This window comes from Bactrocera neohumeralis, chromosome 6 (assembly GCF_024586455.1).
Source record: "Bactrocera neohumeralis isolate Rockhampton chromosome 6, APGP_CSIRO_Bneo_wtdbg2-racon-allhic-juicebox.fasta_v2, whole genome shotgun sequence".
Lineage (NCBI taxonomy): Eukaryota > Metazoa > Arthropoda > Insecta > Diptera > Tephritidae > Bactrocera > Bactrocera neohumeralis.
The window spans coordinates 34660541-34679975 of NC_065923.1; the positions used below are offsets into that span (position 1 = coordinate 34660541).

A 19435-nucleotide genomic window follows, 5' to 3' on the forward strand; every position below is an offset into this window, starting at 1 on the left:
AATTTCCCATGCAGTTAATTATTTACAATCCAAGCAATGCAAATGCCATATTCCAGCAAACGGAAGCCGGAAGAAAACGCTCACAATCAGCAGCATGCAAAATATATACCCAGCCTACATGCCATGGTGGTTGCGCTTTTCATTGTCGTACACTCACTTCGAATCGAACTTAAATATGCAAATACATACTTATGAATATGTAAATGCTGCTGCTTATGTGTGCATAACAACCGCAGCTCTGTGCAATTTGTGCTCGACAAAGCCACAAACATCTTAGAAATGGAGGAGAGCAGATCTGCTGGAAATCTTCATGATAATTCAATTGCTTGCATAAACTTTGATTGCCTCTTGTTTTACTATGCTTCAAGTCCATGCCACACACACACACAAAATAATCAAAATAATCTCGTCTTCAACTCGTCGTGTTTATTCTTTATTTCAACTTCAACTTGTACATTTTATAAGCGCATATTTGCTTGCCTTCGCTCAAACAATGTTGCATAATTCATTTTGTTCTTCATTTTAACAGGATTTCCGGCAGCCGCCTATGCAGCCTATGCAGCTGGACGTGGTTATTCGGGATATCCAAGCTTCGGTTTGCCTTACCCTGCTGGTGAGTACAAGCTTACGAGTTTAAAATCGCAAAAAGTGCACACACCCACAGACACATACACAGCCACACGAGCATTTATTATACGAACTCTCAACTACTACAGGAACGTTACACACATACACACACACGCTGCATTCGCATACTAATATTTAAACAAGCACTCAAATGTGGCATCCTTGAGAACTATACATAATGATAACTTTACTATTACCTTACTCTCAACTTGTACTCCCTTCCCTAACCTCAAATACACAGCCAGAAACTACATCCGCGCATATGAATGTGTGAATATGTGAGCATATTTGCGCATATAATTCCCAAAACTTCTTTCGTGCCACATTTATTATTCCACTTTATTTTCGTTTTGAAATGTTTCCTTTTATTTCAATGCCGAACACATTCAGAAGCATAGAGGCCAAGTAGTGGCTGATAAAACTACCGCTGGGTTAAACGGTTATACAGACTATATATATGTATTATACGCACAGGCGTCGGCGCCTAACCTCGCGTTTACAGAACTATTTGTATCTCTACTTTAATACTATTTTACATATAATATTTAACATATTAAGTTTCCCACGAACTTTCTGACATCAAAAAGAAGATGTCGGAGACCTATAAAATACGATATAAATGCTGAGTCTACGAACCATGTCCATCTGTATATACATACGTGAATCCATCCTTCAATCTTTGAGATATCGATTCAATATTTCGAATACGTTCCTCTCCCAACAAGAAGCAGGTCATTTGTCGAAACCGCTGATATAAAATCGCTGTAGCATATAAATGCATATAGTATTGGATATACTAGAGTTTAATGCAGAAAATGTTTAAAACCGGTTCAGAAATTATTATAGCATATTTCATGTCTAATATGTCAATCAATAAATTATGTAGAAGTATTCCTATTCTTAACATAGAGTGATCCATTTCGAGGTTCCCTAATTTTTTACATAAAAGAAAGAAACTTCAAATTTAAAGAAGAATGTTTATTAACATTCCATAGATTATTCCTAGGTATTAGTTTTTGAAGACTATATCGCTCAAATGTTGGTCGCGGCTACGTCTCAGGTGATCCATTCGTTGAGTCCAATTTTCGATGACTCGTTCGAGCATTTCGACTGGTAACTGGCGTATGACACACGTGATGTTTTGCTCCAAGGCCTGAATCGGAGCGGGATTGTCCGCATATACTTTAGACTTTTCATATCTCCACAGGAAAAAGTCTAACAGTGTGATATCACACGATCTTGGTGGCCAATCGACCGGCCAAAAACGTGAAATGATCTGCTCACCGAAGTGTCCTCGCAATAAATCACTTGATTGTTGCGATGAGTGGTAAGTGGCGCCGTCTTATTGAAATTTCCCCTACGTTCCATAATTGGCTCCGACTTGTTTTGTTTCGAAACTTGAAAAGGTCTTTCACGGACAGTAATTGTAGTCAAGTGATCGCCGACACAGAGACTTACTTTGCCCAACTTCTAGAAAACGTACCGTCTTTAGAGTGTCAAAGAAGTAGAGCAGTTGAGAAATAAATAAATTTTTTTTTTAATTTTTTCGTTTTTCTTTAGTATGCCAAGTACTTATCGTACCGCTCTCCTATAATCAGTAAGAAAATTATTTTCATTTTATTGATCATATAAATTTTCTGATTCAGAGTAGAAACAAAAATACTAAACTAATATATTCACACTAATAACGATCCTAAAGCACTAAGTTAGCAATAACTTAATAACTCACAAACTCACCAAAAGTTTCCCACAATAAAGTGAAACACCTCCAATTGAGGCGCGAAAGAGTCATTAATCATGACTACATATAATATATATATATATGTAGGGGGTAACATTGTTGGAAGGGATACACTATTTACTACAGAAAAGAAATATTGATAACGAAAGAAAAATATTTAGGATGTTTTATATCGGAAAACGGTTCTGAATACGTTTTACTATGATCACCACAGTTTTCCACCCTTAGAGATATTTGCATTATGAAATATATTCAATACACTTTTGCCAACGATGTTTCCAGTTCTAGAAACACTTTTCATAAGCACTTGAGAAGACCTTCAACTCCTTTAGAGAATTTCTATTTATCTCTTTGTTATTTTTGTAACCTAAAAACCGGTTCCATAGAGCGACAATTTCCTTTTTGGGAAAGCAAAAAAAATCACACGTATAAAAATCTGGTGAAAATAGTAGTTGATCAATGGTCAATCATTGCATTTTTGTCTTTAAATTCGGTCACAATCGTCGCTCAATGCGATGGTGCATTATGGTCGTGTAAAATCCATGAATTGTTCTCCCACAATTGCTGCCGTTTTCGATGAATGTTCTCACATTTGATTTTTGAGCGGCTTTGGCCTGATTTTTTTGGTTTCGACTCGTTTTTTTTCCTCCATTCCGATGATTGTTGACTTGTTTGCATGTTAAACTCATAAACTCATGTCTCATCGCCAGTTATAATGCTCCAAGCGTGACCAAAGAGACATGTTTACAGTAATCTTGTTGAAAAAAATTCAGCTTTATCGGGACGAGTCGAACAAGAACACGTTTCAGATTGAGATTAAAATATATGGGCTAGTTACAGTTACCGAAGATGTTCGTCGATCTACATATGATGTGATGATCCACTTTAAAATTTTTATGCACAACACAAAGAACAAATACCTGCCCCGGTGAGAGCTAACGACTTTTAGATCAACCCTACCACCGAAGGTTAAGTTACTTCTCATTTGCTGAATCCATAGTTTCCACAAACATTGTGAATATTAACATATTCTATTAATAAAAATAAAAATCGGAAGCACTTTTAAATGAAAGTGGAAAGGCTTGTACAAACTCACATATTAAACCGTTATGTACATAGATAGATTATCATTGAAAGTTCTACGGCTGCAACTCTTAAGCCAAAGGTATATATTAGGTCTACAACTTTGCTTCCGCCGTTTTTCAATAGATGTCTCTAGGCTCAAGCACTAGTCGATTTAATCGATTAAATCGTGTTATATCGATCTTGGACATTTATGTCAACATTAACCCAACAAAATATTTGTAAAGATCTGTTTGCATCCCAAACTTATTGTCAACTGAAAATGTCACTTTTTGAGCCGAATTCTCGAATGCTCTCAGATACGTACGGTGAGGCTGTCCTAAGTGAAAGAACATGTCGCGAATGCCGTATTAAAACGCCTCAAAGCCACGGGGATGATTCAGAAAAAAGGAAACTGATGAGATGGACATAAATTTGTAAAAATAAATAATAAAATTTACTTAATGTCGAGTATAAAATTTCAGTAAATAAATCGTATTGAGAATTTCATGAAAACTTCTGTGTGAACCAACTCCTAATACATGTAAATATTTGTCAAGACTCATGGACCTTTTACTACCACTAAACTAACGTATTATTTTGCATTGATCGCCTACACTTTGGACCATTATTTTTATTTCTTAGCATTTTCGTATTATTCAAAATTATTAATTTTATTTTTAATTTGGTTTTTTATTGAAATTTTCTTTTTATTTCTTTTCATTTCATTTTTATATACGTTTAACGAATGCGCTTCGCTTCTGCAACCTCGCATTACCGAACGGTCACTTGCATTATCAATCCTTGGTGACGCATCTGCTCACTCAATGGTTCGCTTTCGGTCGCAAAGCTGGTGTAATGGGGGTGGTGCCCGATAACCGCATACTCATCGGCGATTATATGACGATGACGACGCCGACGGCAACAACGACAACATAAAGCGCTAGACCAAAGAATATGTGCCGCTTATCGCACTTAACAACAGTTATACCGTTACAATTGAAATAACAGACGCTTACTTCCGCAAGAAGTGGAGCTATTAGCACGGAGTCATTTGGTACAATTGGAAAATGCTTTTTTTCTCTCTCTCTCGGCTTAAACGATTATGTTTATAGGATTTTTTTTTTTTAGATTGGAAAAATAAGTTAATGCCCAGAGCTAATCCTTACACAAATAAATATGTATATACTAGGTATAAACTAGGTATGTACTAGATAAATCGAAAAATACGTAAAACAAACTTCACACTATAAAATATATCTCGCTAAATATGTATATCTATTTTTATATACATACATACATACCAGTTTACATCGACGTCGAATATCAAATTTTTTATCTAAATTCATTAAGGCCTAAACATAATATTGCAATGTTGATTTACAATGGAATAAAAATATAAAAAGAGAATCATTTTAATGTCAAATGAAGAAAATAACTTTGTTTTCAATAATTAACGGAACTGGATATAGGAATCTGTTGAGAATTTCTTCAATGGCAACAGTAATTGTAGGGACTATTCTTAATATCTTTTACTTTATTTGAGTAATTTAAATCCGTATTCATATATTAATTTAAGATTGATCCACCATATTATGTTAACAATTAGAACTACCATAATAGGCTTAATAAATATACCAGTCCCATCAGATTTATAAAAAGATATAGTTACCTGCATGATGTTTTGTTTTTCGCCCTCAAGTGGGTAGCTCTTAAAAATAATAATTTTGTAGTAGGGAGAAGCATCAAAAGCCGGAGTGCGGAACTTTAATGCGCTAAGCCTTACCTACTCCCAACTCATATCTCTCCCACGGAGCTACCGATGCAAGTAGTTCAAAAAAGAGAAAAATACTTTAAGTTTGCTTTATTTCAAGAACTTATTGACGCCCAATCTTCTGTCAATGTCTTACCACCGAGTGCGGTTTTTAACGAACTACGCTTCTAAACCATTCGTGGCCACTCAGTATTCTCTAGACTGTGGGTTCACTGTCCTTTGTTGAGGTTTGCCACCGTTGCTGCACACTGTGATGCTTCTGGTTCTCTCCTGTCTTTTTTTACCCACAACGTGGGTATATTAAGTTTTCCACGACGTTTTTAACATCCAGAAGAAAAGGGCAGAGACCCTATAAAATATCTTCTTCTTTACTGGCGTAGACACCGCTTACGCGGTTATGGCCGAGTTAGCAACAGCGCGCCAGTCGTACTCCTTTTCGTTGTTTGGTGCCAATTGGAGAATCCAAGTGTAGCCAAGTCCTTTTTCACCTGGGCTTCCCATCGGAGTGGAGCTCTTTCTCTTCCTCTGCCTCGGCCTAGTAAGCGTAAAGGTAGTCTTTTAATTCGCTGAACTACATATGTCAATATTGTCGTACATCTCGTACAGCTCATCGTTTTATCGAATGCGATTTTCGCCGTGGCCAATGCGCAAAGGACCATAAATCTTCCGCAGGAGCTAAGTAGCGAGAGCAACGACTGTTTGTTTGCTGATAGAAGATATTTCACATTAACCTAGTTCACTACCATATCCATCTGCTTTGCTTCCTTATCAAGTCTGGAGAGAGCAGAACTGACATCGGCGTACGCCAGCAGCTGTACACTCTTATAGAAGATTGTACGTTATCTATTCAACTCTGCAGCTCGAATTATTCTATCGAACATAAAGGTCCTTTCTGAGACGATCCGAATGGAGCTTTCAGTATTGTACAACGTCAGTTTACACAGCCGTATTAGTTTTAAGGAGATACCAAATTCAGACATAGCAGCAAAAAGGCAGCTGTTTTTCGTGCTGTCAAATTCAGCTTTAAAATCGACGAAGAGGTCGTGTGTGTCGATCCACTTTTCACGGGTCTTTTGCAAGATTTGGCGCATGGTGAATATTTGGTCAGTTGCAGATTTTACAGGCCTGAAGCCACACTGATAAAGTTCAATCAGTTTGTTGCTTTAATCTTTCACACTGTAGCCTCGATAGAACCATATATTTATACGATGTTGAGAAGGCTTATCTCACGGTAGTTGGCACAGATTATTTGTGGATTGGGAACACTTAAATGCCAATCTAATATATATAAAATATATATATGATGATTCAATTTAGCCATGTCTGTCTGTATATACGCGAACTAGTCTCCCAGTTTTTGAAATACTGTTCTGAAATTTTACACATGTCTTTTTCTACCCAAGACGCTGACAATTTTTAGGGACCGCCGGACTACTATAGCATACAGCTGTCATACAAAATGAGCCATCGAGATCAAGTTCTTGTATGGAAAACTCTCTCATTTGACGAGATGTCTTCAGGAAATTTGGAATAGGTGAGGTTAGGTCTAAGGCAACGATGCGATCTCAGAAGAAATTCTTCAGATCGGACCACTATAGCATGTATATGCCATACAAACTGACCGATCAAAGTTATTGTAAGGAATCTTTTGTATTTTTGAATAGTATTCCAGTTTCGGTGCACCGCTTTTTTGAGTTTGTAATATACATTTTTGCCAACACCTAACATTATGCCCCCGTCATCCTTGCTTATTTAATAGTGTAAGTATAAAGCTTTATCAACACCTTGGAGCTTCAAAAATTGCGAGAATATTAAATGTTTCTTCCTAACTTTTTCTAGGCTAATTAAGTTCACGGGAATGAGATGTCCTACATATAGTCAGAATATATATTTGCCATAATTATAGAATTCAATATCATATCGTTTACATTCACCAAACCACTTTCTTTTTAATTTTCCATTTTTCAACGAATCTTTTTTATTTTGAGCAGTAAGTTTGTTATAATTTTCGGTAATCTACATATATTTGGATAAAACTATTCTAAGATAACACAATTTTTCTTCACATTTTGGTTTCAAATGCCACACATGCACACACTTTTGACTTGTGTACTTTTTTGTTTCGCTTTGTTATAGGCTTAACAATATGTGGAATCGGTAGAAGTTTTGGTACATGTAGTACTGCGGCCCAAACTGGTGGTCGTAGGCCCGGCAATGGTGGCGGCAACACCGTCAATACGCAACCTGCCGCAGGCTATCAACATCAGGCGGCCTTAACTCTGCCTTTGGCAACGGCGCTAACTCGTACAGCTGCAATTAAATCACAATTTTTAGGAAATATTAACTTTTAATCAGACGTCTAGCCCGAAACGCTGATACTTAGACAAATGCTGGAATATGCCTAGCATACCTTACCGCTACCAGCCGCCAGCCAGCAATCCGAAAATACCAGCTCAAGACCAATCCAATCCGCGCAATCAAAACGAAAAAACGAAAATAGAAGTCTGAGCCTACCAATCAAGCGAGGCACAAACTCAAGTGGTCTATCCAATCGATGCTAATCGAGCTCTCGACCGTTAGCTTAGAGCCGTCTTAAAAACACATACATCCTTAGAGAGTACTCGTATACTCTCGAAGTAGTAACAAATTTAAGCCCACATCTTACGTAACTATTCGTAGTCCGTATCTAGTAGTATATATACTCGTATGTTTCGAACCCATAAACCAAGTTGATAATAGTCGTAGGAATATACTCGTTGGTAGCCGTTGTTCGTTCGTTCGTTCGCTTGTTTGTTGGCTTTTGTGATTGATTGTTGGTTCGTTATTTCACTCGAAAAGTCGTCTTAGGCTAGCAATAAAGTTTAAAAATGCAGTTACCGAAGTAGAACTTTGATCTTCTAGAAGTTGCGGTTGTAAACAGTCATTTATATAATCACTAAAGTCGACAGCTTTATAGCTATAGTCATTTAAGAATGTTTTACTTGAATAACACCAAATGAATTGATCTCATAGTAAAACTGTTCACACATAAATACGTACATAACCTACAATATACAATATACACAGTATTTAACATAAAAAAATTCTGAAATTCATTTGACTATCGATATTCGAATACATATTAGTTCCTTTATCATATAACTACACTTTCTTTGTTGCAATATTTATTAAAGGTAAACATATAATGCTTTGAAACTTTGATTGAAGTAAAAATTTTGTATCGAATTAATTTATATAGCTAAGTTTTCTTGCAAATTTTAGTGAGAACATGATAGCAAAGTTACATTTTGTTTTATTAAATGAACTCTTCTTTTCTTAGTACTTTTCGATATATGTTTTTTCGCTAGATTCCATTGGATTACAGCATGCTACAAATTTCTTTCAAAAACTAGAAAAACAACCTTACTTATTAAAAATTCCTTTAAAAATTTATTTTTTGCAAACTTACAGTTTGATTTTTATTATACTTGCCCTGAAGTGGGTAAATTACAATGTTTGCCAGGAAATTCGTAATATCTCGAAGGAAATGTTGGAGACCCTTTAAAGTATGCATATAAATGATCAGCCGCACGAGCTGAGTTGACTTAATCAAGTCCGTCTGTATATACGCAAACTAGTCCCTCAATTCTTGAGATTTCGATCTGAAATTTTGTACATGTAATTTTCTCCACAGTAAGCTACAATTTTGACGTAACCGTTGATATCGGACCCCTATTGCACATAGCTGCTAACTGACCAGTCGAATTCAAGTTCTTGTAAGCTTCTGAAAACTTTTTTATTTGACAAGTCAACTTCCCGAAAATTGGCATGGATTATCTATTATCTAGGTATCGATAAAATATCCGAAGAAGTGGTTCATATTGGACCACTATGTCATATAGCTGTCACACAAACTGAACGATCATACTCAAGGCCTTAAATGGAAAACTTTTTTATTTGATAAGCTATCTATACGAAATTTGACACGAAGTATTGCCAAAGGTAACGGTACAATATGCGAAGAAATTGTTGAGATTGGACCACTATTGCATATAGCGGTCATACAAACTGACCGATCGAAATCAAGTCCTCATATGGAAAACTTTTTTAATTTGACAAGCTACCTTCACCTAAATCGATATGGATTATTATCCAAGGTATCGCTCATATATCCAAAGGAACTGTTCAGATTGGAAGACTATATCATATAGCTGTCACACAAACTGAAGAATCAAACTGAACTCCTTATATGGAAAACTTTTTTATTTGAAGAGAAATTTTACACGAAGTATTTTCCAAGACAACGGTACGATATGTAAAGAAAATTTTAAGATCGGAACACTAAATCGCATAGCTGCCATACAAACTGACCGGTCAAACTCAAGTTCCTGTATGTAAAAATTTTTTATTTGTCAAGCTATCTTCATGAAATGCGGTATAGATTATTATCCAAAGCATTGCTTTAATCTCCAAAGTAATTATTCAGATCGGACAAATAAAGCATATAGCTGCCATATAATTGATCGATCAAAATTAAGATAAAGACAGTTTTTATATATTTTATGTTATAAAAAACGCACCTGTGAAGGGTATTATGGCTTCCAGGTTCGGATGCAATGTTCTTAGTTGTTTTTATTTAATTTAAGGAACCACAGGTAGTGTGCATATATACTTAAAAGTTTAAATTGATCATATGTATATCAAATTTAGAAAAGTATATATGCGGAGTATTCTACAAGAAAACAGAAAAAAATCAAAAAGCTAGTGCGGCGGTCTCAAAAAATTGGCATATGACCATACCAGTGATTTCAACGCTCCTAGCAATTGGAAATCAAAAAAAACATATTGATTTCGCATAATGTTACAATGTGTGGTTTCATGGAACAGTTGGAAAAAAAATCGCGAAAAGGCGACTCCCTGAACAAATACAAAACATTTTTTGTACAACTTATTTTAGTATTTCGAATTTATTAAAATAGTAAAAATTTAAATTTGGCGTTATGAATAGTTTCAGATATAGAGAAGTCTATAAGCAATACTCTCTAAAAATTTCAGTAAAACCTGTTCATTTTATAGTTTCAGACATAGACAAGTCTATTAAAAAATAAAAAATTTCTAAAAATTTCAATTAAACCGGTTCAGTACAACCTGAACAATCCTGGGGATCGTTTTGAAAAATATTGTTTCGAGAAAAAATCGTTTAACGGTTTATTTTCGGCAGCACCAGTTCGGATGTCGGGCATGTGGCTATATCTCCGAAAAAAAAATAATTATTTGAATTTTGAAAATCCTCAGTTAGACGTACTATATACTTCAATAGTTAAAAATTGATAATATAAAAAAATCTTTTTTTTTCTTCAAACTGATTTTTTTTTTATGGGCATTAACATTCTTGTTCAAAGATTATTTTCAGTGAAAATTCTACCAATTTGCAACTGAATTAGCCAAAATTTTAGTTTGTAGACATCAAAGATGGCCAATCTACACTTGAGCGTACTACAATTGTATGCTAATAAAGCATTGTAGCTATGAAAAAAAGCATAAATTTAACAAAATTCCTTAACAAAAATCTAGCATTCTACATGCAGTCTATAAATTATTCCGCAAAGTGTTGCCAACTCTAAAGCACTTTAGTCTATTATATAAGAAAATATTGTACATGCACTTAATTAAATGCCAAATTTAAATTTTGCGACCGTCGAAAACTGCTCAGTTTGCAACAAATGCTAGAAAATTGCCATACACACACACACTTGCATAGAATATACCCTAAAATACAGTCAAAATAAAAATGTGCATACACACTTCAATAGAGTACAGCGTCTTTAGCATCTCACAAAGCGTGCTCAGCGTAAAAAACTTTAAACACAAATTAATACAGCCTGGACATGCGTGCAATATTAAGCCATATGTATATATTTATACTCGTATATATATACGATATAGACACAATGTAGCTTATAACCTTAATTCACACACTAGTCCCGCAATAACGCCGTTAAATACATTAACAACTGTTTAGCATACACACATATAAAAATATTAATATAAATACATACATATATAGTATATTATATATACCATCTGTAGTTGAAGTAGTAGTGTGCGATTATATAGCATTTAATGAGCAATTCATTTATATATCAATAAACAATAGTTACATACAAACGTATTATACTAACAGACCCTTCCTTATAAGCATATAATATATAGACATAGCTATAGTACCCTTACATGCATATAATATATAGTTATAGCTCTAACCCGTAGCCTTTCGATTTTTCTTTTTTATATATATACATACATATATTTATTTATATAGCAGTAGTTGTCCCATACTTACGACCAAAGTCTTCCAAAAAGTAATTTTTTGTTTCATTTTGTATAAGAATAAAATGCCGACAATTATTTAGCGTAATTTCTGCTTCATTTGTGAAACCGTTAATTAATATGTAGCTATTCGTCTGCACATTAATTTATGCCGTATGGTATTTTCTTTATCCCGTGTCATTATGCTTTCATTATTTTCAAAACATACATACATATGTATGTACAACTCATATTTAGGTGTATAACACTTTTTGATATTAGCTAGCCATTACTCAGTTCTTGCTTTAATTTCATAATGTTTATGACAAAATAAAAGCATATAGTTTACTTATACATTAGGGTGGGTCAAAAAAAATTACATTTTTGTGTGCTTGGTATACTGAAAAATATGTGCTTAGGCAATTCTTCGAAAATTTATCCAAAAATGAGTTCTTAATTGTAATGGTTTCCATTTCTATTCTATGTTTCTATATTTCTATTTTTTCTATGTTTCTATATTTTTTTAGGTTTCTATATTTCTAGGTTTCTATTTTTTCTATGTTTCTGTATTTCTATTTTTTCTATGTTTCTATTTTTTTCTATGTTTCTAACTCTTTCTTATCAATAGTTAGAAAAATTCATATTTCTCTTACAACTAATTTTCTATTTCTATTTTTTCTATGTTTCTATTTTTTCTATGTTTTGAACTTTTCCTTAGCTTTAGTTAGAAAAACTCATATTTCTCTTTCAACTAATTTTCTAGTTTTATTTTTTCTATGTTTCAATTTTTTTCTATGTTTATATGTTTCCACCATTTTCTTATCATTAGTTAGAAAAATTCATATTTCTCTTTCAACTAATTGAAAAAATATCTCATTTCATAGGTTTTGTAAGTAATTGAATGCTCTACAAAATCGTCTCTTACGGTTTTTTCGTCAACATAACAGTTAGAAGATATTGGAGGTTGAAGTTTGACTTCACTTTAAATCCCAATTTCAAAGAAAATTTACTACTCTCCACAAAACTCTAAACTTTTCTAGCTGAAAATAAGTAAAAAAGCACACAGCTTTAAAGCGAAGGACCCTCACGTTACAATTAAGAGATCACACTTGAGAAGAAAAAAAGAAAAAGTTGAAATCTTTAATACGAAGGACCTTCCCGTTGCAATTAAGAGCTCTTTCTTGTAGACATTTTCGTAGCAGTGCCTAAGAACCTATTTTTCAGAGTACAAAAAAAAATTGTTTTTTTTTTGGCCCACCCTAATATACACTCTAAAATATTACACGAGTAGTTAAAACAAATATTTAATGGAAAGAAAATTCCCAAAAAAAAGCTGTAAAAAAACTACAAGTGTTAAGAAAATCTATATTTAAGGGCGAAAGGGCGCAACATTTTTACATGGATGAATTATATTCTTACTGCGAATTTGTTAGTTAAAGAAAATTTTTTAAGCAAATAACAAAAACGAAAAATAAGCAAATAAATTATCCATCCATTTTTTCTGCGAAACTTGAAGAGCAACACAAAATGAAAATTTTAAAAGCTATGCAACATGAAGAAAAATATAAAAATTAAATGCTAAAAATAATATACACTTACATATATTTAAGAAGCTTTACATGAAGAATTAACAAAATTTTAGCTATAAAGAAATTTAAGTGCAGATTGAATACCAGACACTGGCGTACCGTAAAGAAGTTGGCTTTAACTATCAACAGTGAGCCGATGCGACAGGCACTCGGCAGGGATGATTTTGAAAAGTGAAAGACATGAGTATAAAAAGAGCAAGGGATGAGTGTGTTTTTCCCAAGCTTAGACAAATAATTAATTAAAATTATATTAATTAAAAATTTATTTGCGTTAAAAACCAAGAATGATAGAAACAAGATTGCGCCATCGTGACGTCACAGGCTATAGAATGAGGTTATAAAATGAGTGCAGACAGCATAGAAACAAAAAAAATCTGTAAATTCTGACGTCACCTCCAAAAATTTGTCTTTTTAGTGCTTGTCAGTGACAACTGTCAAAGTCTAAACCAAAGAAGTGACGTCATTACTTGGCGCAATTTTGCCTTCTATCATGCTTGTCAAAAATTGTATTGTTGAGCTTGTATGCATATCTCTCGCTCTCATACTAGCATCACACTTTGATAACAAAAGCAACACGCTCAGCTGCTGAGCGACACTTGCAAGCAACCAATCCAATCAGTCTTTGCTGAGTGCACTGCCCGCTGCAGTTTCGTTTAAGATTAGCTAACTCACTCGTACGTACATGTATGCTCGTCAAGGTTTGGCTGCTAAACGGTTGCTAGAAAATGTTACTTAGATATCGCTACACTCTTATAAATTAAGGTGATCAAAAACACAAAAAAAAAAAAATCAAAACTGGTTTACATGAAATTCATTTATTGACCGCTTCAAGCATAAACACATATGAAAAAAAGCTTAAGGAATCACAAAAGAAAACTAACAACAAATAAGTTAGCTAAGACGTAAGCAGATAAAACCCAAAAAAGTAATTGAATGAAATTTGTTGAACAACAACGGCTTTGCATAGTTATAAATCGCTTAATTGTACATTCAATTGCTTTATGCAACAGTAAATTGCCCATTCTTAACCGTACAAAAACTTATTGATAAACCGTATGTGGTCGAGCGGGAAGAAATTTGCAAATGTTTACGTATACTCGTATAAATATAAATCGATTGTATGAAATCTATAAGAAACTCACACAAAACTGCTTGAAATTATACATACATACATATATATATTATATGCAGACATAATTACATGCACACATACATATAAATATATATATTTATTCTGTGATTTTATGATATGATGGATTAACAAATGCAAACGAACGAGATCCATAAAATGAAACTCAATATTATTTGCTTGCTCTAAGTCATAAATCCGCTAATGAGAAATAATCAATAAATGCTTGCAAACATATACCCATATACAAAAAGTAACCGTTTGTTTAACTGGTTTTTTAACTGAGACTTAAATGGAAATTGAAAAATTAAAAAAAAAAACTGCTTTGATTTTTAGCTTAATATCGAACAATATCAGTTTTATTTTTATTTAAGGGTCACACCAAAATATTACACCATTATTCAAGACGTTTTTTGGGATTAATGCCACTTGTGGTGTTCCTGAATGGGGTGCCGTATTTATCCTGCCGATCAGAATCCAATACTTGACCGTAGTATATGTGGGAACAGTTTTCCACGAAGTACGCAATTCCCAGAGATAATTTTCTATTTTATTGCTATATACAAGTATATTTGGACAAAACATTTGTATATTAAATACCTTGGTATTTATAATGATCAGCCCTGCGAGCTGAGTCTCTTTTGCCATGTCCGTCAAGCTGTCCTTCTATATATAAGCAAATATATCCCACAGTTATCGATATATCGATCTGAAATTTTGCATACGTCCTTTCCTAACTAAGAAGCTACACATTTGTCAGAACCGCCGATATCGGTCTGCTATAGCATATAGCTGTCATACAAACTGACCGATTAAAATCAAGTAACTGTATGGAAAATTTTTTCATTTGACGAGATATCTTCACCAAATTATGTACCAATTATTATACAAGGTAACACTACAATATCGGAGCATATTGTTCAAATCGGACAACTATAGCGGTTACCTGCCATACAAACCACTCAATCGAACTCATGTCTTGTATGGAAAAATTTTTCATTTGAAAAGCTATCTTCTCCAAATTTGGTACAGATTATTATGCAAGACAACACTACGATCTGTCAAAAAATTATTCAAATCAGACTACTATAGCTCATAGCTGCCAAACAAATCGATCAATCGAACTCAAGTCTTGTATGGAAAACCTTTTCATTTGAAGAGGTATCTTCTCAAAATTTGGTACAGATTATTAACCTAAGCAACGCTATAATCTGACAATAAATCATTCAGAAAGGATCACTATAGCTTATAGCTGCCATACAAACTAACCGGTCAAAATCAGAATAAAATTCTTTGTAAACCCATTTGTGCTATTAAAAATGCAACTCTGATGGATATTATAGCTGCGATACAGCCAAAGTTGACATTTACTCTGATTCTGAATTTTGTTTTTTATTATTTTTTTGTTTTTTTGCTGAGCCTCATAATGCTGTTTTGACGACTAAAATCACATGTATGTTAGTGTAAAAGCGTATATATTTAAATTAAGAACTTAGGTATCGTTGGACGAGCTTGCACATATACTACGACAACTACCACGAGTGAATTGCTGGAGAGGAACTAAATATGGAGCTTGGAGGCGACCAACCAACTAGCAGCTGCGCAGCAGATATCAATAAGGTCAGGTAGTCCTCAATTACTAGATTAGAGCAGTTAAATAAATAGTTTGTACTTTTGGTATTTGCAATTATAGCCAATTACCGTTGTTAGTGTATCCAGAAACCGTTTGTTCTCTCCATTAATTAATTTTTTTTTTTTTGTAAATCGAAAATATATCGATTAGCTTACCACAATCTTTTAATTAATATGAAATGTATTTTAATGAAAATAATGTTGTATTGTGTACTTAACATATGGTAGATAGACGTATACATACTATATATAAATCCATTGTACTGTACTTAAATAAAACATGCAATTGCCATAGCTAGTGTGCAAACACACACACACACACAAATACATATGACTGTCTGTTGATTGTTGATTGCTCTGTAAACTGTACTCAGCTGAAATTATGTAAAGTAACTAATGAAAACGCCATAGACTGGAATTATGTAGTAAATAGTTTTAATGATATGCATAAAAACCAAACTAGTGTACGCATATATACATATGTATATTAGGGTTTCCGTTTTTGCCCAAATTGATTGGTTTTCGGCACCTGAATTTTCCGTATTTGCCATTAGAAACGTTTTACATGTGATTTTTTTACCTCTTGCAATAAATTTATTATAAACAAATTAAACAAATTTACAACATTGAAGAGAGAATTTTCGAATACAAAATTTTTCGATGTACAAAAAAGGTATTAACAATTTTTTACAAAAAAAATATTACTTTAAAAGTTATACGCAATTAAAATTATGCATCAAATGTACTGCAGCATGTAGTACACCATGTCGTATGAGCAACATCAAATATACGGCAACATAGTACACCATGTCGTATGAGCAACACACAGTAATCAAATCTCTTGTATGAAAGCTCCGACTATTTGATGTATAATTTTAACTGCGTTAAACTTTTAAAGTAGTGATTTTATGGAAAAAATTGTTAAGAACATTTTGTGACACAGAAAATTTTGTACTGAAATAGTATTTTTTCAAGGCATGCACCACTGGTTTAAAGCAAAAAATCACATGTTAAATACATGAGAAAGTAAAGTGATTTAGTCATGCTTTAAATATAACAGTTTTTTTGCGTTGCCTGCTGTTTTTAGCACAAAAACTGAAGCTGTAGCGGTCACCCTAATGTACATACATATATGAACTAATTTTTACATATATACACTACATACACACGTTTCATAGCCAAAGTCAGATATATTTAGTTTCACATATAGTAAAACCCTAAATATACTTTTAAAAAGATATATATAGGAATGTATGTATGTATGTAAAATATATTTATTTAGTGGTAAAAACCAACTGTGAAGTATGGTACTTGATTGAAGTAACTAGTTACGAATCAGTGAATATCGAACTAACCGAAACTACCCGAAAAAGTATTGAGCTCAACTAATTGTAAAATGTATACTTATTTAGTTATTTAACATCAAGAGCTAGTGGTTCTAATTATTTTTTTTAGTGTTTCTTTCAATGAAAAAATGTACGAATGTAACTAAAAACGTTAGCTTCTGTCGTAATTTTTGGTATATCGTCACCTAAAATGCAAAACAACGTATCCTCAAAAGAATCAAAAATGAGTTTTTTATGCGTTACGATTCACTACATCACACATTACATATATGTATGTACGTAGCATACAATTTTCAGCTTCTGCTCAGCCATAACCAATATATAACCAATACATAACTAATATATAACCAATGCATAACTAATATATAACCAATACATAACTGGTATAACCAATACATAACCAATATATAACCATTTTGTAACCAAAACTCAAATTTTGTTTCATGATGAGTGTTTTCTACTATATCGTTTTGCCTTCGCCTGTAAACTTATGAAAAGTGATGTTACGTTATTTTGCATTTTAGGTTACGATATAGTACATTAAACCTTATAACAAATTAGTAAGGAACTGTTTTATTATACATATATTGAGAAAATTGACAGCTCTTAGTTGTCAAAAAACAAAGCATATTTGCATGAAAAAAAAAATGTTTACTTAGTCGCACTTGCAGTGTTCACTGGCTGCACTGGTAATGCCTAACTAGTTCATTTCACTGCAGCGTAGTAACAAGTTCTAATGGCATATATGTCCGCATTCGTATAAGTGTACATGCATAATATATGTATTTAAATATTTGTTGCATTACAACTAATATTAATTGCGTTTTCAATACATACAAACGCGCAAATGTGTGTGCCACAGTTACACTTTTGCAATTCAATTAGAATAATCGGTTAGTCGCGAAAAATTCCAATTGTTTTTCGTTTGGTCATTTCCTCTGCCTTATGTAAACAAGCAAATAACTTTCAGCATTTTTACGGTTCAATAAAATTTAATTATTTACAAACTAATAAACCAAATTATTTTAGCAAAAATCTTAAATCGGTTAAATACTGTGGTTGCAGCATGCGAATTGCCATAAAATGCAATATTATACAACGATAGTATGAAATACTTGCAGTTTAGTGCAAATAATTTTTACCAGTTCACATAAATACTCTAAAGTAAGGAGTAGTCATTCTTATGGAGATACTTTTAGGTTCAGTGTATTTAGTTTTTTTTTTTTTTTAATCAATTTAAGTTGATTATAACATCAGCTCAAATGCAAAATAATACAGCATCCCTTTTCATAAGTTTACAGAGAGTTTAATAGAAACCACTCACATTGTAACAAAATTTGAGTTTTGGTTATAAATAAGTTATATATTGGTTATACATTAGCTATATATTGGTTATATATTGGTTATATATCACACCGGAAGCTGAAAACTTTATGCTACATATATATAATATGAAGTAGTGAAACGGAAACAATAAAAAAAACTCGATTTCAAATTTTTTTGATGTTACGTTGTTTTGCATTTTAGGGGACAATATGCATTGTTATGATTTTTTTTAATTTCAAAAATTTTATTATTATTTCAAAAAAATTTTCTTGTCGAGAAATTCAAAAGTTGAAAAGCCACTTCTACTTATTGCCATCCTAAGGTACATTCGTATTAAATTCGCCAAATTGGACTTTTGTCTTTATCGAATCTGCATTTGTTTCAGTCCCAAAGCTTCTAGTATTCATACTCCAAAAGTTTTGAGTTCAAAAATTAATAAAAAATTTAGCAGCGACAATACCAATAATAAGCAGATTGAATAATTTTCTTAACTGATTGTCACAAATAAAAGTCTGTTTAAAAAATTCTGAACATTTATTAAATCTAAAATTTTCTTTGAATATGTAGTAGCCCCGTGTTAAGCTCGGTTAAGGCATGATTATCATCATTGTCAATATAAAGTCATCAATGCGCTATCGCAAAGTATAAGGCCCGTTATATGAGCGCATTATTTCGAATTGCTACTCAATTTAATTCTTTAGAAAACATTCATTTTATCTCTCAAAGAATATTAGCTGTGTTCGATTCGCCAAGCATTGGAGAGTAGCGAGTCGAACAAGCTATACCAGATGTTTAAACAAGCGAGCAGCACTTGCGGTGTTAACAGAGGTTGTGAGGTGAATTCCCCGAATGAAATGTTAAAAATGTTCGCTATCGAACCTGCGCCTTCTCATTGTTTTATGTGCTCTGGTGCAACTCTGT

General features: G+C 33.1%; 1 protein-coding gene across 3 annotated transcripts in view; it reads left to right on the forward strand.

The window, feature by feature from the left end:
• LOC126761375 (RNA-binding protein Musashi homolog Rbp6) overlaps nt 1–19435 on the forward strand; it is a 260056-nt gene that overhangs the window by 231541 nt on the left and 9080 nt on the right. For 2 of the 3 annotated variants that reach the window (XR_007667359.1, XM_050477477.1), the window contains exon 7: nt 530–613. Coding sequence is in view for 2 of the 3 variants with exons in the window: in XM_050477477.1 (XP_050333434.1) it covers nt 530–613 (84 nt within the window). In the remaining variant the exon portion in view is untranslated. Of the gene's footprint in view, nt 1–529; nt 614–7340; nt 14468–19435 lie in introns of those variants that run through there. The other variant, XM_050477478.1, reaches the window with a different exon arrangement.